Consider the following 19765-nt stretch of genomic DNA (forward strand, 5'->3'; position numbering starts at 1 on the left):
GACACCTAGAACCCGGCGCACAGCCGTACTTAGCAAAAAAAAAGGCAAATTTGTGAAAGATGACGCCTCTACTGGCTCACGGTACAGTAATAGATTGCAAGCTGTTGAGACTATCTAGGTCTCTTTTGTTAAGATGACTGAAGAAGAGACTTAGGAGACCTCATCAATGTAGCCTTTCGCAGCTCCCTAGGAGTTGCCCCTCTGCCGTTTGCACAAAGCCGCGCATGCCCCTCACCTTCTATGGCTGCGGTAAGATCCTCGGTGTTTCGGCAGCCGCTCCGCCAGGTGCCAGGACCCGTGGGTTTTTTTTTTTCCTTTCCGCAAATCCAAAACGCTTATCTTTTAGAAAGCACAGCTTCTAATCTCTCGCTCTCCTTCCATCTCCCTTCTCACCTTGACAAGAGGGGTGGGGGGTGGGGGGGAGTGGCGCAAGTCTGCGGGGGGGGGTAAAAAATAAATAAATAAAAAGAGAACGAAAAAAAGAAAAGAAAAAAAAAAGAAAAACTTGCCTTTAAAAAGTAACAACGATGGAAGCTTTAAAAAAAAAAAAAACGTTCCAAGACAAAAGCCAGCAGAGAACGGAGCAGCGGAGAGCAGCGGAGAGCAGCGAGCGGTAATCCCGAGTGCGAGAAGCGTGTGGCTCGGTGTATGGAGAGGCATGCAGGGCTTAGAGGAACTAAGCAGGAGGAGGGGGGATCAGTCTTATTCCTCCCCATCCATTGGATTCAGTGACTTTTTTTTTTTCTTCTTCTCCCTTTTTTTTTTTTTATCCCTTTCATGCGCTGTTCACTCCAAGCAAAACACTTACACACCCAACAACAGCTCCTGGCCGCCTCGTCGCTCTCTGCAGCCTTACAGGGCATGGAATCCAGGAGGAGAGGAAAAACATGAAGACGCGGCGGGCGCGGACCGGGGCGAGCGGCCGGGGAGGCGAGGAGTGAGTCTGGGCTCTCTCCAGGTGGGAGGGCGTGCAGCTGCAGAGGTGGACCAGAAGGAGGGCTCTGGAATTCAGCCTCCACATGTTACAAACCCAGCTACACATCCAGCTGCTTCCTTCAGTTTAACCGACTCAGCGCCAGCCGGATAAAAAAAAATAAAAAACATTTTTAACTAATCTGGACTTTTTTTTTTTTTTTTTTATGGAGAGTGAATACCCAACAACAACAAACACATAAGGGGTTAATATTGGGGATATGGGGATCGATACATTTATTCTACTTTGTTTCCAAACAAATACGCAAAGTTGAAACAGTATCCAGAACGAGCTTTATTTAAAAGGTCTGTGTGAGGATTAGAGGAAAGGGGAAAAATGCCTGAAAAAGGATAATTTTACCCAAAAAAATAAAAAAACACAACTGGACGGAGGTGCGCTCAAAGAAGAAGGATTTACACCAAAATAATACTTTTTTTAAGCACAATAATGCTTTCGGAAATCTGAGGACATTTAATGCGTGACTCATTTGGATATTAATAGCATAGAACAGGGGTGTCCAACCTGTGGCCCTCCAGCTGGAACAGCATTATGGGAGATGTAGCCCTGCAGTAGCTGGAGGGCCACAGGTCGGACACCCCTAGATTGCAAGCTCCTAAGGCCAGGCTGAATGGATCCTTGCAGAGCTCTAATATTAAACAAAACCAGAAAAAAGGAAAGTTTTTTTTCTGGGTTGTATCTTTATTATGATGAGAAATCCCCAAAAAGCGTGAAAGTTGGGATCTCCGCCTCTCCGGGCCGGGCAGGGACAGCCGGAGGTCGCTTGGCTCCATTTTTTACCCCCCCCCCTTTACCCGCCTCGCTCCCCAGTCCTGAGCTCCTGCGAGGATGAATTCCAGCCTCCAGGGAAGGGAAATCACGTTTGCAGAACTCTACCCCCCAGGTGAAATTCCTCCCTCTGACGATAAGAGGATCAGCCGGGTGCGGGAGCAGGTGAAGGGGGCGACCGTGGTTCGGATGACAGATCTGCTACAGGGGGTCTCTGAATAGACCTCCCCTTTCTACTGACGCCCCATTTACCGACACGAGACCCAAGCGGCGCGTGGATAGATTATTGCGTAACATTTTTATAAACCCACAACTACACAACATGTACCGCCGGGGCTTTGTTTCTTTACATAGTCGGCTATAGCAAATATCCGGAGTTATATACAAGTTTAGATCGAGGCGTGGGATCCATTGAAGCCCCCACTGTAAGGGCCGGTCCCTATTTCTCCTTGTGGATCCAAGGACACGTATTCTCTTGATGGACCCTTTACTTTCTTTCATAGAAACACCCTCCCCCCACCAAAAAAATATAACAAAATAAGCATTTTTTGAACAATTCTGCCCATATGATTGTAGGAAGTTTTACTTTACTGAGAGGGTGGTGGATAAGCGGAACAGCCTCCCAGCAGAGGTGGTAGAGGGTAATACAGTGAGGGGATTAAACATGCATGGGATAGACATACGGCTCCTGAATCTAAGACGAGACCAACGACCGATTAAGGTTTCAGTCGTTACAGCAGGAAAAAACTGGCAACTAGACGGGGGCCGGATGGGGCCGATCTGCTGGCAGGCTCTGTGTTTTTATGATAAAGTCATTCAACAATCGCTCTGACATCAAAGCCATCTTTCCTTTGTTGCGTTCGCGTTTCCCGGACCTTGGAGTTCCACAGAAGCCGCGTCAGATTCGCCGCTAATCATAAAACCCATTTACCCGAAATTCACCAATAACCATAAAAACGAGGGCGAAACGTGAATTCTCACAACCATCGCACATAAACCGCTAGGAATCACACAGTAAACCCCACACACGTTAAATGTTTCAGGGGCTTCCCGGGAGAGGGTCCTCCATAACGGTATAATGACGGCGCCGGCGGCAGGCGCTCTGCGATCAGCGGGTTGGATTTTCTCTTTTCTTTCTTTTTTTTACTTATTAAACGTCGTTTTTATGGCGAAGGCTCAGAAACCACGGAAAACACGTATAATATATACTATGAGTACGGGGGGGCCGCCCGTTACCGGAAAACACCTCGTTCTGCTGCACTTCCCAAAACGAGCGTTTAGGGAGAGGCGCGGGGGCCGGTGATTCAGGATCTTTCCGTCCAGCTCTGGAGGCTCTGCGCGCGTCGGGTGAACATGTGATAGAGACGCGGGGATGGCGGAAACTCCCATTACACTCAGCCGCTCGCAGAACGCATTCCGTGCATTAATTACAGCAACAGTAATACAGCCGTAACGGAAGGAGAAGAGGGTCCTGGAGAGTATGTGAGAGCGGCCCCCAAGCTTGCAGAGGGTCTGACAGCGGCCCCTACCCCGGAGCTACTGTATCATTTACAGGTTAACCAATTGAGGTCATTAAAGTCGGTCCTAAACCATCACGAAGCTCGTTATCTCCGGAGGGGGTCGCTTCAGGATTCTCAGCCTTATTGCTTTGGCTTTTTATTGTCTTTAGAGTGGACTCAACCAAGTCTCAGTATTTCCTCCCCGGTGCAACTCAAAAAGGACGCCCAGGAGTGTCGCTAGGACCAGGAGGCCAACGTCGATCCAAAACGCAGTCTTGTAGCCATTTAGCGCAGGCGTCCTACAGGGGGCGCGCCGGAGATCAACAAAAACATTTCCCAAAACAAGCAGAAACATTCCGCGGAACCAAAGAATTCCCCACCAAATTGCCCCCCCCATGCATGTTTAAATCTCATCACTGTCTAAACCTCTACCACTTCTGCAGGGTGTCTGTTCCACTTATCCACCATCCTTTCACTGGTGGCACAGCACACAGTTTGCTGCAGAATGTAACCAGAATGTAACACAGCCCACCATAGCCCAGCGGCACTGAAGGGGTGCAATACAGCTACCATTCAGCTTTATCCTGGGCCGGCAGTCCTGTCATTCAAGAGCCTCAATCTCCCGCTTCTCCTGCCAAGATCCCTGCCCAGGACCTGCCTTCCGACGACGAGCCGCAGAATCGCAAGATAAGACCTGCCTGGATTAATAGAATAAACGAGCCGAATGGGATCCTCGGGAGGTGACCCCGTAAAGTAACCCGACGCGCCCCGCAGGGGGCAACGAGAGACCTCAAAGAACCGCTCTTGAGAAAACGTCAAGATTCCAGCCAAAATCGGTCGTTATGGAAACCGTGACTGGTCCGGAAGTAAAGATATTCTGAACAAAGTCACCTGTATTCAAGCAGGGATTCCAGCTGTTATATAGCACAGAGAAAAGCACCAATCCCGGGGCTCGGATATCATTAAATCAGAGGGGAATGTGGAGGAGTCGGATGCAGACTGCGTGACCCCGAGAATCTGCCCCTTCACCCCGAGATTGGGGTAAATACTTTGAGACTGGGGCAAACCCTGAAACTACCTGCCCATTTCTGGTGAGTGTGAGAAAAGAAACGGACCGGATTACAGGAGGTCATCGAGCCGATCTCCAGCCCACAAGATTTAGGGGGATTAACATTTTTCTTACGGTTTTTCTACCTCGTCCTACAAATCCTTCTCGACAAAACCCGAGACGTAGAACTCTAGGAGCGGCTGATCTGACACTTTGTAACGCTGACCTCCTGATTATTAACTTATATGTTTCAGGAGAGGGTGTGCGAGGGACAGGAGAAACTTTCAAACCACGTGGGTAATTACAGGGTTAAACCACAAGCACCACTGAAAAAAGAGATCGGGGTTATCTGAGCCCCAATCTACTAGACAACCCCCCCGACTCCTTATCATACTGCCTGTGGGAAACAATAGAATGGCTCAGTCTTAATCACCCCGTGTGACTCTCTGACTAATGAAAGTCTATGGAGGAACGGACTTCATTAGCATCGCCATAAAGCATCAGCTCAGTGTGGTGTTTGGGCCGGGAAAGTCACCCAAAATATCACATGACTGACAGCGACGGCGGCTCCAGGTCTGGAAAGAAGTTATTTACGAAGGTAAATTAGAGAATTAACTCTTAAACAACAACAAGACTCTAAATCTTAATGAAGTTGAAACAACGGCGGACTTTGCGTTTTATTTAAAATCTCTGCCGCGTTTTCTTTGTAAGCAGATTTAACGAGGAAGAAAAGACGCTTTACTGCAGCAGCAAGCAGCCCGGTTTATTACGGGGTTGGCCGGCAATAAATATTATTAACAACAAGCCAGCCTCTTCCATAAAATACACCCGGCGGGGCGGCGCTGATGTTTGTGCGGCTCTACGGTATATGTTCTGCCGCTCGCCCTTCTGGTTTAAAGGGAAAAGAACCAAATATTATAAATAAAAACCCAAATCACGAGTATTCTTAACTAATCCTTCTGAAAGAAAACAGAACGAGAGGTCATCGTTTAAAACTAGAGGCTCAGAGGCTTAGATAGAATGTAAGTAAGTTTTACTTTACTTTACTTAGAAAGTAGTAGATAAGTGCAATCACCTCCCAGCAGAAGTGGTAGAGGGTAATACAGTGAGGGTATTAAACATGCATGGGATAGACATACGGCTCCTGAATCTAAGACGAGACCAACGACCATTGGTTTGAGTCTTTATGGCGCTTTCTTCCGCCCTTTGCAATAATCCTGTATTCAGTTTTGGGCGATTTCTTCCCGTTTTAGAACACAGCGTTCAGTTTCAGAATACTTGGCATCTCTTCAGCCCTGGCGTCCAGCCACCCCCCGGCACGTTTAATAATAATGTACAAAATAGCCAATAACCGGAAATTTAGGACAAAAGAAAAAAAAAAAAAAGGAGATCGGTAAAAACAAGATTTAGTCTGTGGGTCGGAGGCCGCAGGACGATCCTAATGCAGCCGATACATCATAGATCCCAATCACATCCTCTGTATACAGCGCTGGGGGTTATATTACTGTATACAGCGCTGGGGGTTATATTATTGTATACAGCGCTGGGGGGGTTATATATTACTGTATACAGCGCTGGGGGTTATATTACTGTATACAGCGCTGGGGGGGTTATATATTACTGTATACAGCGCTGGGGGTTATATTACTGTATACAGCGCTGGGGGTTATATTACTGTATACAGTGCTGGGGGTTATATTACTGTATACAGCGCTGGGGGGTTATATTACTGTATACAGCGCTGGGGGGTTATATTACTGTATACAGCGCTGGGGGGTTATATTACTGTATACAGCGCTGGGGGTTATATTACTGTATACAGCGCTAGGGGGTTATATTACTGTATACAGCGCTGGGGGTTATATTACTGTATACAGCGCTGGGGGTTATATTATTGTATACAGCGCTGGGGGGGTTATATATTACTGTATACAGCGCTGGGGGTTATATTACTGTATACAGCGCTGGGGGTTATATTATTGTATACAGCGCTGGGGGGGTTATATATTACTGTATACAGCGCTGGGGGTTATATTACTGTATACAGCGCTGGGGGGGTTATATATTACTGTATACAGCGCTGGGGGTTATATTACTGTATACAGCGCTGGGGGTTATATTACTGTATACAGTGCTGGGGGTTATATTACTGTATACAGCGCTGGGGGGTTATATTACTGTATACAGCGCTGGGGGGTTATATTACTGTATACAGCGCTGGGGGGTTATATTACTGTATACAGCGCTGGGGGTTATATTACTGTATACAGCGCTAGGGGGTTATATTACTGTATACAGCGCTGGGGGTTATATTACTGTATACAGCGCTGGGGGTTATATTATTGTATACAGCGCTGGGGGGGTTATATATTACTGTATACAGCGCTGGGGGTTATATTACTGTATACAGCGCTGGGGGTTATATTACTGTATACAGTGCTGGGGGTTATATTACTGTATACAGCGCTGGGGGGTTATATTACTGTATACAGCGCTGGGGGGTTATATTACTGTATACAGCGCTGGGGGGTTATATTACTGTATACAGCGCTGGGGGTTATATTACTGTATACAGCGCTAGGGGGTTATATTACTGTATACAGCGCTGGGGGTTATATTACTGTATACAGCGCTGGGGGGTTATATTACTGTATACAGCGCCGGGGGTTATATTACTGTATACAGCGCTGGGGGGTTATATTACTGTATACAGCGCTGGGGGGTTATATTACTGTATACAGCGCTAGGGGGTTATATTACTGTATACAGCGCTGGGGGTTATATTACTGTATACAGCGCTGGAGGGTATTACTGTATACAGCGCTGGGGGTTATATTACTGTATACAGCGCTGGGGTTATATTACTGTATACAGCGCTGGGGGTTATATTACTGTATACAGCGCTGGAGGGTATTACTGTATACAGCGCTGGGGGGTTATATTACTGTATACAGCGCTGGGGGGTTATATTACTGTATACAGTGCTGGGGGTTATATTACTGTATACAGCGCTGGGGGTTATATTACTGTATACAGCGCTGGGGGTTATATTACTGTATACAGCGCTGGGGGTTATATTACTGTATACAGCGCTGGAGGTTATATTACTGTATACAGCGCTGGGGGGTTATATTACTGTATACAGCGCTGGGGGTTATATTACTGTATACAGTGCTGGGGGTTATATTACTGTATACAGCGCTGGGGGTTATATTATTGTATACAGCGTTGGGGGTTATATTACTGTATACAGCGCTGGGGGTTATATTATTGTATACAGTGCTGGGGGGGTATATTACTGTATACAGCGCTGGGGGGTTATATTACTGTATACAGCGCTGGGGGGTTATATTACTGTATACAGCGCTGGGGGGTTATATTATTGTATACAGCGCTGGGGGTTATATTACTGTATACAGCGCTGGGGGGTTATATTACTGTATACAGCGCTGGGGGGTTATATTACTGTATACAGCGCTGGGGGGTTATATTACTGTATACAGCGCTGGGGGTTATATTACTGTATACAGCGCTGGGGGGTTATATTACTGTATACAGCGCTGGGGGTTATATTACTGTATACAGCGCTGGGGGGTTATATTATTGTATACAGCGCTGGGGGGTTATATTACTGTATACAGCGCTGGGGGGGTTATAACTTCATTATTAAATGGCTACTTAGGCGCTCAACTCAGTCCTAATTTTTGTGCCTCGTTCAAAAATGATAGGGTTTTTACCCAAAACGCTGAGGAACCCGGGTGCTGGAGCGGGAATATTCTCTGTAAATGTTTGACCAGCGATAAATGTATTTATAGAAGAGATTATTTTTTATGAAGCAGCTGCCAGAGGGAAATAAATAAATAAATAAAATCACACGGCTGTGAATAAAAGAGGAAGCCGCTTTCAGCCGAATTACTGAAATCACACGGAGGAAACGACGTTTATCTGAGGGTTTCTTTTTTGGATCCGTGGGAGTCGCGTTCCTCGCCCCGGAGTCACCGGCGATCTTCTTCCTCCTCCGAATCGCGACTTTCGGGCGGAAGGAACCACGCAGAACGCGGAACCCGAAGGAGTAACTGGGGTGGAACGGTCTGGATCTGATTCGCAAAGATGGACCTTGTAGACGTTGAGCGGGTGCCTTAAAGCTTAAAGATCAGCAGATCTGGGGGTGTTTTCCCTGCCACGGGGCGAGTATTCCATGAAAAGGGGTATCAGCACAGCTAATACCCCGTTACCTGCCCCTCTCAATGAAAAAACATCCCTGTCTTGGGTGACTTTGTGGAACGCGTTGAGAAGTCCCGCTCTAGAACAGGGCGATTCCGGAGTCAGTAGATGAATGAAACACACAAAACACACACAAAAAACACACACAACAACACCCCCCCACACACACACACACACCCCCGGCGCGCGGCTTCAACATATTAACAACTTTGTAACACTTTGTGTCTTTGATCTCCGTTTCAGACGCCCGCTCGGGGGGGGGGGGGGGGGAGATAACGAGGCTTTATCTGCCCCTCAAACACTCGAGGCGATTGTAAAGCTGTTGTGTGTTCTGCGGGGTTCCTAACAACCCATTCACGGTCACCGATATCTCGGATAAACACCCGCCGGGCGATAACGCGGAACCCCAGCCAATCACACGGAGCGATTCAGAGGGAATAGACGGAGGTCAACGATACAGACGGGAAAAGCGCAACAAAAACAGAAGGGAGCTTTGTATCTGGTATCGGCCCCATTCGGCCCCCCGTCTAGTCGCCCTGCTGTAAAGACTCAAACCTTAATCAGTCGTTGGTCTCGTCTTAGATTCAGGAGCCGTATGTCTATCCCGCGCATGTTTAATACCCTCGCTGTATTACCCTCTACCACTTCTGCTGGGAGGCTATTCCATTTATCCACCACTCTATCAGAAAGCCATTTTTTTATCTATGATAAGCAGGATATTCCCCATTTTTTTTGACTGGAAACCTCAGGTTTTTTTTATTTGCATTCCATCACCACCCAAATGGGACGCGTGGTTTGTCTTCCCCCACAATCATGTGTTTTTCCGACCGCAAGCGAAGCAGACGGGAGGAAGCACTCTGCGTATCGATCGCCGCCCGATTCCGTTTGAAAGGATTTCCCAATGACTTCCTGATGTTGGGATATCACAGGACCCCAGACGAGCTGCTTCCGGCCCCCCCCTGCCCATTAAAGCCCCCCCAATGCCTAGAATATAAGGGGCAGCCTGGCTGCATTCTAGCCATAACCAGACCCGTTAGGTGCCAACCTGTGTGCCCACCTGGAGGACCCACGAGCCCCTTCTACTAGGATTACTGGAACAGAAACATTGGGGCTATTTTTTCCCGGGGGGGGGCTGCGTTTCTGCCTAGGGCCCATAACGATGTAACTCAAGCCTTGGCTCTCCATTGGATCCCATTCCCATTCAAGTCTCGAGTGTGACGGGACTTGAGCTTCGGTCATTTAATTCTAAGAATCTTGGCTCTTTGGGGGCCAGGGAACGCCGCCATTGGCCGAGATCCAATCAACAAAAAGCCGGCCAAGCATACTGGGAGTTGCGGCCCCCCGGTCTCTCTCTGCTGGTCACATTTTTTTTTTTTACATCCACATTTTCTTTGCAGCTATAAAGAAACGCAACGCATACCGCGCCGCAGCGTATGATGGCGCTACATAAACAATCGTGATTTGCCATTCACCCCCCTGAAACACACGGCTTCCTAAACGAACGCCGCCAAACCTCGTCCTCGCCCCGCTGGAAGATCTCCGCGAGGCTTTCTCATAACCATAGTGACCCTTAAATATTTCTGCGGGGGTTTCGGAGCGGTTAACGAACGAGCCGTAAATGGGCATTTTCTGGAGCCTAATGCTTTCCAGATGATCTGTAACACGCTACATAATTAACTCTCTCCCTCCAGAAATTCCCTTTTATGTCGCTGGGAATAATGCCCCCCTTTTCTGCCCCCCCCGTAGGTTATTCTGTTCCTTCGCCGTCTTTGCAGAGGGGCTCCGATGATTTAATCCTTAAATTGCAGGTTTGGAAGCGGCCGAGATCCCCCCGAGTGCTGACTTGGGGTTCACCTGCGCTGTCAAAATACAGCAATCGCCGGATGCCACACTTTTTTTTTTTAAATGGAAACATTGTTTCAAATTCAACAAAATTATTTATATCGTGTTGCTAATATCTGGAATCTAAACCTGCAGTAATCCAGACACAAAAACAATAAAATCCGGAAGCAGATCGGCCACCAACGCACCCCCGGGATCTGATGACGTTTATTTGTCAGTACGCTGCTCAGCTGTCTTGCACTCAAAGGGTTAACTACAGTATAAATAACGTCGGCCAAAGGGTAAAGATCGCGTGTTTCCAAATTTAAACATGCGCTGAAAACACAGAAAGCTCTTTCCTGGCGTTTTGCTGACTTTCATGACCCCCCCCCCCCCCCCGCTAATCGCAATCAGTTTAGCAGAACACAGCAATGCATGGCATACAAGGGGAATGTCACTCCCATCACGCTCAGGCAGCCAAACACACGCGGCTGGCGGGAACGTCCTTAACTTTCACCCCGAGAGTCTCGATGAGCGGCGAGATCTAAACCAGATTGGGACGGAGTTTCTTATCTCGCGCCCGGCGGTTTACAGGGGATGTAATACTCGATACCAGTGTGTTAAGAGACGCGCCGGCAATAAATAAAATGCGGATCCAGGTGCAGGAGGGAAAAAAGGAATTTTCTTGGGGATTTTTTTTTTTTTAAAGAAAAGCACATTTTATCAAATAAAATAGCATGAAATGGATCAGAAATCCAGCGCAGACCCTTTATCACTCCTGGGTCCCAATGGCCCTTTATCACTCCCATCACTCCTGTGTCCCAATGGCCCTTTATCACTCCCATCACTCCTGTGTTCCAATGGCCCTTTATCACTCCCATCACTCCTGTGTTCTAATGGCCCTTTATCACTCCCATCACTCCTGTGTCCCAATGGCCCTTTATCACTCCCATCACTCCTGTGTCCCAATGGCCCTTTATCACTCCCATCACTCCTGTGTTCCAATGGCCCTTTATCACTCCCATCACTCCTGTGTTCCAATGGTCCTTTATCACTCCCATCACTCCTGTGTTCCAATGGCCCTTTATTTATTTATGTGGGAAGACTCAAAAAAGCTTTCCCACGATGGAAGAAGTTTTAGAGCAGGAAATAAATCAATGTTTCATATTATGATATTTTTTTTTTTTTTTTTTTTTAAATGCCAACCGGGGGAGGTAAAATCCTGGTACACTCACGAGCGCTCACAGCATCGAGCTACAAGCAGCTTTAAAACACAACAGGAAGCGCACAGAAAAATGTTTCCCCCGGCTAAACGAGAAACCGCACTGGTCTTGTACATCAAACCCCCTTTGCATTGCGCGGCGCAAATAAATCTTAGTAAATATATCTTTTTTTATTCTGTGCTTTGAAGATACATTTAGGGAGCTTTTTCTGCAGCCTATCAGTGCCGGCTTCCGTGTCACATGATAATTAAGTGTTCCCGGGGAAAATTTTACATGATGATATTTGAATGGTCTCACGGTCAGATAATTTGGGTTTCTCAGCTATTTTAACCCCCCTTCTCCCAGACTCTGCTCCCGGGGGTTCGTTTTGGTGACCCCCCCGTTAGGACGCGTTAACCGGTAGAGGCCGAACACTGTTTGCCTCTGTTCTCTGCTACTGTATGCTCAATAGAAACATTGTATAAACAAGGGGCAAATTGTGGCACCGCTCCCTCCATCATGGAAGCGGACCCCGGGTAGAGGCGGCTCCTCTGTCTTTTTTTTTTCCTCCTCGATTTTATGAGTTTCAGTTTCCTGCCGTTTAGCCGTAACATTGACCAGATGCCAGCAATATCAGCAGAAGGGTTCCCATGTTTCAGCAACGTCTAGCCAGGAATGCAGCCGATTAACCCCTTCAGCTCCGGAACGCCCGAGAGACACACACCGCACACCAAACGGTTAAAGCCCCATGAAATCCCCTCCCTGTATTAGCCTCTACCACTTCTGCCGGGTGGCTGCTCCATTTATCCACCACCCTCTCAGTAAAACGTTGTTACATTAGATGTAGCCACAAGTTTTTATTTTATGTCCTGCGTGTTTCTTCGAACGAAACTTCACTCCAAAGACCAGCAAATGCACGAACAACCATAAAAAAATAAGCGTTTTTAACCCATTATAGTCGGATAAAGTATTACGAGAGCGGGAGCGATTCCGATAGCAGCGGTAGACATTATACAGAATATTTCAATGATCCGTTGTACAGCGCTGCAGAATATGATGGCGCTATATAATAAATAAAAACAAGCAGCTGGATTGGAGCTGCTGTACATTCGGGGCTCAATCATTAATAATAATAAAAATAATAAAAATAATAATAAATAATATTCCGTAACATGATTTTAATTATTATATAAATAATCATTAAAAATATAAACCCCTATAGAATGCATATGTGATCATCCTCCCCGCGCATGCCCTGCTAATCGCATTCATTAGCATCATTACCGTTAAAAACTTAGATCTCAGTGAGCTAAATATTTGTTTTTCTGGGGCAATAAGGATCCTGTAATGTAATTAAACATTTAACCCCGTGCACCCCCTGCAGAGCTACCCCGCGGTGTGCAGCCTTTGAAGATGGGAGCTCGACACCTCTAGAGTGTAAGCTCTGAGCCGAGGACCCCTCCCTGATTTTATGCACCTTTGTATCCTCGCCTCCCCATGAGTTAGGGTTCGTGACACGGGTTTGCCAAAGTATAAATAAGTGTGGGGGGGGGGACACATTTTAAGCGTTCCGATTGAATATCCCATTGTACGGCGCTGCAGAATACGTTGGCGCTATATAAAACAATAAATAAGAATATAGAAAAGTGTTCGTACTGTTCTGATTCATTAGAAATGTTATAAATAAAAAATAGATTGTAAGCTCACGGGAGCAGAGACCCTCTTGCCCCTCTTGCCCCTCTGTGCCAGTATGTGTGTTAATGCTCTAAATGTCCTTTGGAAAATAGCGCCATCATATACCACAGCGCTGTACAACGGGTTAGTAAATAACGTAACTTACAGAGGCAGGGGGTAAGGGGTAAGGCGGGCCGCGCTCAAACGTTTCCTCGATCCCTATTGCAACGGCGCTACACAAATCACCGGAACGGAAAATAATACTCAAAAAAGCAATAATTTGATCCGAACGCATGGCGACGACTTCAATCAAACAACATGATGTCATCAGCGCATAAATTCCATCGGTAACAAAATGTCAAGCATTCGGAACCTTCACTATCCATCCGGGCGGGAACGTCAGAGTCGATTAACCTGCGCGATTTGGCCCTCCCGGCCCCGATCAGACTATTATTGACCAATAATTGCCGCACTAATGCCTTTTGGCACACCAAGCGTTAATAGAAGACCTGAAACAAGTTGTCCATTAACCCTTTGTGTTTCACAGGGATGTGAATTGTTTGCGATCATGGAACCAAATTCATCTGGCGCCCAGACATATAAGAGACACATTGTACAGCGCTGCGGAATATGATGGCGCTATACAAAACAATTATAACAATAATAATACAATAGCAATGCTTTAGAAAGGCGTAACTATGAAATATACATTATTATATATAAATTAGGCGTTAAAAAGAAGCCGATGTGACCTCACCTTGCCTTCACATTTCCGGTGGCACGACAATCTGCAGACTGAATTGGGAGAAGAAAAAAAAACAATTAAAAATCTTTCCGCGTTGAGAAAGAAACCGCATTACAGCATTCAGTCCCCTCTCTATACAGCCGGCAGACACAGAGGCCGCCGGCTAGCGCTAGCCCCTGGCCCACAGGTACCGGCTCACCCTGCCAGACACTGCCTGCATTGTAGGAAGGCGTCCCCGGCCCCGAGCGATGTCTGCCTGGGCCTCACATTCTACCCCACAATTTTTTTTTTTCTTGGACTAAATGCTTCAAACCAAAAAACAAACAGGATTTCTACTCCCTCCTAACCCCCCCCCCCCCGGGAGTCATGTTACACTGAACACACACAGCCATGTGGCATCACAAGCATGGCTACCCCCCATTACATACATAGCCATCACTCACTCATGCTTATCCCCTAAAATTATGAGAACCGTGCACCAAGGGGTTAATTACCTTTAGAATATTTTGTAAAATTAATATTAAATATTTATAATTTATAATCTATAAATATTTAAATATCTAATATTATTAAAAATATATTTATAAATACAATTTATATTTTTATTTATTTAAAATAATAATAATAATAATAATAATAATAATAATTACATGTATTAATTAAAAATGAAATAAAAATAAATATTGCAGCCAGGGCCTATTTTGCGCATTTTATATCATTGGATTTTTTTAATGAAAGTTGTACTTTAAATGTTGAAAATGGCTTTTTTGCCTTTTTAGACAAAAAAAACTCTCAATTTTTTTTTTCTATAACCAGAAATGATTCCATTATTTATTCCAACCATCAGCTGCGCATTCTAGCAACCAGTGGGTTAAACTCACAAGCACGAGGGGTTAACAGAACAGCTATAAAAAAATAAAAATAAAAAAAAAGCAAAAATGACAGCAATACCCCCGTTGTACAGCACCATGGAATATGATGGCGCTATAAAAATGCGTGGGATTTAACTGTAAGCCTCGCTCCATACACCTAGAACAGAGAACCCAGTGTGGGGGGGGCAGCGGGGGCAGGGAGGGGGATTCCCCAAAAAAAAGGCCCTTAATTTTAGAGAAGCAGAAAACGTACGCTCTGCGGTGCACACGTATGTAAGCCGGGCCCGGCGCTGTTACTCCACATACAATCCAGCCTTTGTCCCTGCGCAGGTCTGCACCTGGCGGCATGTAAGGAAGTAACACGTTTTGGTGAAGAGCCGGCTTTTTCAGGTCAGGCTTAGAACACAGGCCGTCCCTTTCACGCAAAAAGCGGTCATTTCAGGGGCGCTAAACTTCCTGCAATTTCAGACAAAGCTTCAGTCACGTTCACAAAAAATGGCAATTTCAAGGTAAAAGGGTTTTTCTTTTTGCCCCCAGTCTCGGGGAGAAGGGGCAGCTTCTCGGGGTCACACAGTCTGCAAGCGACGTTCCTCTCAGGTTTAATGATATCTGAGCATCCCTGCTATATCACAGCTAGGATCCCTGCTTGAACACAGGTGACTCCCTTCAGAATACCTTTACCTCCTGATCCAATCATGGTTTCAGTAAGGACTGACCGGCTGCCACCATCATCGAGTTGAAATCTTTGTGAAAGGGTTAATATTTAAGGAGTCCCAGAGGGTCAGAAGTTTTAGAATTTTGATTTTAAATTTTGGGTCAAAATACAGAGAATTACGGTCAATAAAGTCAAAGAATTCGGAGATTCACGGTGGGCTCGTGGTTTGGGTCGTGGACTCCATATTGGAGGCTTTTAAAAACCCTTTATATAAAAGCTACGGAGCCCAAACCACCCCCAGGGGTATCAGGACTGCCGCGCGTCGGGTGGGCAAACAAACAGAGCTGAGGGATTCGCTTAGTGCAGTGAACGTCGTCACGTGTATGACATCATAGGGTGATTCACCTGGCACTTGTAATACTGAGAAAAGCCCCACCCCCAGCCACAACCTTAAAAAAAAATTGCCCCACTCGTCCCATTTGCCCCAGAGGGTCAGTGTGAAAATACGTCTATGTCGTGTCTATGTAATGCGCTAGTGACGTCCAGCCGGACGCCAGGAAATTCTTCGCGTGTACGGAGGGACTGTCAGAGCGCGGCGGGGAAACGGGAAGCTATAACGGGATCACCACATTCCACTTAATTAAAGGGAAGTAAAAACTAAAACAAGAGCGAGGCCTGCGGTGGCGCATTAACCCTCGCAATGCTGCCTTAACCCATCACATGCCAGACTGCACTATGCCTAGCAACCGAGGGGTTAACATCCTCTATGATTGTTTTTTATGCTCCAAAAATTCTTAATTCCCCCAAAATGCTCGTTTCCCGACTTCCAGCAGCGATATAAATCTCCGTTAGCGAGAGGAGCCCGCGCCGCCCAATTTTACTCCAAAAATGTATCAGGGACGTTAAAAACGTAAATTAAATATCCGACATCCCTCCCAACTGTCCCGATTTTGGCGCTTTTGAGGGACAGAGAGGGACAGCGAGATACGGGACCACAATCACAACTGGCGCCTGGGACCCCGGAGAATGCATACTGAATACATGCACAATAGCGCTACCCCCCAAGATCCGGCCCCCAGCATCCCCCGATTCCCCGGGGGGTAAAAGTTGGGAGGTAGATGAGTGGCACAGCCTCCCAGCAGAGGTGGTAGAGGGTAATACAGTGAGGGTATTAAACATGCATGGGATAGACATACGGCTCCTGAATCTAAGACGAGACCAACGACTGATTAAGGTTTGAGTCTTTACAGCAGGAGCGACGGGCGACTCGACGGGGGCCGGCTGGGGGCCGATCTGCTGATCTACCCTTTTTGCGTGGCTTCAGTCGCGGTTTATCTGTTTGCTGTATGTGTTTACGGCCCACACAGGAGAGGAAAGCCAAGCAATCAGTTAACGAGGGGTTAATTTCCTCCGGTGAGATCGTATTCATTAACGTGTGATGCGGGGAGGAACTCCATTGTTGGGTTTCCTCTCTTCGCTTTAGGTGGGGTCGGCGCTACGTTTCCTTTCATCAACAGCAAGCGGTGAACACACACGCGATACTCCCACCATGCGCAGCCGGCGGCGCGCGGGCCTACAAATGGTTAAATATTTAAAGCATCCCATTTAAAAAACAGATGAGTTAAAATGTAGCAAACTTTCCCGGAATAATAAAACATTCAAAATGGCCGGTTAATCATTAAAGCGACGTTAGTAATAGTCCATTTCCAGCAAGTCCCTGGGAACGCATGCCACAAAGGCCTGTAAGGAAGTTTTACTTTACTGTGAGGGTAGTAGATAAGTGGAACAGCCTCCCAGCAGAGGTGGTAGAGGGTAATACAGTGAGGGTGTTAAACATGCATGGGATAGACATACGGCTCCTGGATCTAAGACGAGATCGACGACTGATTAAGGTTTGAGTCTTTATAATAATAAGTATTATTATTATTATTTTTATTATTATTTAATATTATTAAGTATTATCATGTACTATTTATTATTTTAAATTAATTATTATTGTTATTATTTTATATTATTATTTTAAAAAGTTATTAATACAAACAGAAAATATATTTTTAGCTCATTTCAATTTAAATTTCATTATTTTAATTATTTTTTTTTCAGCTAACGTCACTGGTATTCCGGTAACATAAGCATCGTATGTATCAGGACCGGCCCCTCCCCATTCAGTTATCTCTCCTCTATTAAGTCGCTGGTTGTTGCTGATTGGCTCTGGCGGGGAGGAGGGGGGATGTAAAAACTTTAAATATCTCTAAAACAATTACGGACAGATGAAAAAAAACACAGAATCCGGGTCGTTTTAATGAAAAGATTTAGTTACGGTAAAGATGATGGGGACGGTTAATAAAGGGTTAAAAGGTGAGGTCACCTTCTGGCGCGCGGAGGGCAGCCGGGGCAAGTGGCGTTATCACCCCGGTCAGGTGCGCCGCTGCCGCACGCTCGCTTTCCGATCTTTCACTGGGGAGGAAAAGTCCATTTAGGCGGTGACAATACCGGCTTCCTCTCTGCGCTGCTGGGACCCGGAGAACGGAAACGGCCCCAAGGAGGGGCAGAAGCTGCAGCGGAGCAGCAGCCCGAGCAAGGAAACCGTTTAAAGGGACAGTGACCCGGCCCGGTGGGTGCAGCCGGTGCTGTCCGTCGGTATAGGAATCCAGACACTGGGCATTTATGGATAGTTTGCTTACAGGATGGTGGATAAGTGGAACAGCCTCCCAGCAGAAGTGGTAAAGGCTAATACAGTGAGGGAATTGAAACATGCATGAGATCGGCATACGGCTCCTGAATCTAAGATTAAAGTTTGAGTCTTTACAGCAGGAAAAAGGGGCCGACTGGATGGGGGCCGAATGATGTCACTGCACATTTTTTTTTGGTAAATGATAGATTTTTACCATTTCCAGTCCCGCCGATGGATTTCTGGCAGAGGCCGCGGTAGCGACGCTCCCCCGGAGCAAATCATTCGTTTATAAAGTAAAAGAACTTCTCTCCTCGTCTGGAGGATTAAACGTTAAAGGAGGCGGAATATCTTGGTTATCGCTCAGCCGGTCGGCTCTGTCATCAAACCGCAAAATTATGGTAATCCGGAGAATATTTACATTTCTGTCATGAGTTCTAATTCCAGAGGGCTGATAGCCGACGTGATATCATCCATTCAGCCTCCCAGGCTCTATCCGTGTGTGTGAGTTAGTGGTAGGGGAGAGTGTGTGTGAGTGTGTGGTAGGTGAGAGTGTGTGTGTGTAAGCGTGCGGTGCCATCACTAACCCTAGGCTGACCCCTGTAGGTATAAATGCGGCTCCTCCCAGTTTTGGGCTCATTGGAACGATTAACGTGACTCTGGACCCCTATTCAGGGCAAAATGCAACGGCGCTGACCCAAAAATCATTTTAAAAACGACTTCTTTAAAGAAGTCACTTAATTGGTGGCGCCAACCAGCGGCAAACAAAAGCGCAGACCAAGCCACGCGCGGGTCATTGCTTCTGGCATTTTTAGGGTTAACACATTAAAAGGAGAGCCACTCAGTGGGCGAATCGCAACGTTTGAGTGCAGCAAAGCCGCGCTCAGAGACGGTCGGGGGGGCAGGAGGGACGCGCCGATACCCCCGGCAGGCCATAAAGGGGTATGAGGAGCGGGACTTGGGGATCGGCTCCTTCCAGGCCTTGTTTGGAAGTGCGGCGGCGGGATCTGTAAACACGCGGGGAATCGGGGAATGTGTTTCTGCCGCCAGCGAGGATTTTTTCTCCCCGTTTCACATTCCTCAACAGTCTGTGTTCCAGAGGAATGAGTAACGCAGCCGCCCGTCACTGCGAGGGTTAACTGGCAAAGCTGGGCATTTTAGGACATATGCCTTATTTTGATGAATGATTCCATCCTCAGCCCTAGGGCCACTACAGTGCGGCCCTTATCCCCCCACTACCACTTTGGGGCAGTTAACGGGACTGGCAACATTGCAGGGGGGTGAATGCAAAATCCTACTGCCTCCCCGCCCCTCATCCATGTGGGTTTCTCCCGAAGCCCCCCTGTCCAAATCCTACCCCCCTCCTGCCGGTCTACCTGCTGCTTAATGTAGAGTCTTACTGTATTATCATCTACCACTTCTGCTGGAAGTCTGTTCCATATATCTACCAACCTCTCAGTACAGTTCTCCTCCTGAAAACCATCGGTTTGGTGAATACACTCCAGAATGCTAAACACGCGTACACACGCTTACACCGGGTGTCTGCAAAAGCGGAGCCCGGATCAGCGACACCCAACTCCAGACGGCGATGTCCT

The 19765-nt window shown here is 46.8% G+C and overlaps 1 protein-coding gene across 5 annotated transcripts in view; it reads right to left on the reverse strand.

Moving 5' to 3' along the window:
* The window catches only part of TNS1 (tensin 1), a 116254-nt gene that overhangs the window by 81436 nt on the left and 15053 nt on the right, over window positions 1–19765 (reverse strand). For 4 of the 5 annotated variants that reach the window (XM_053471586.1, XM_053471585.1, XM_053471588.1 and 1 more), the window contains exon 3: window positions 13985–14022. In XM_053471586.1, the coding sequence (XP_053327561.1) occupies window positions 13985–14022 (38 nt within the window). Of the gene's footprint in view, window positions 1–235; window positions 409–13984; window positions 14023–19765 lie in introns of those variants that run through there. The other variant, XM_053471590.1, reaches the window with a different exon arrangement.

Source organism: Spea bombifrons, chromosome 7 (assembly GCF_027358695.1).
Source record: "Spea bombifrons isolate aSpeBom1 chromosome 7, aSpeBom1.2.pri, whole genome shotgun sequence".
Lineage (NCBI taxonomy): Eukaryota > Metazoa > Chordata > Amphibia > Anura > Pelobatidae > Spea > Spea bombifrons.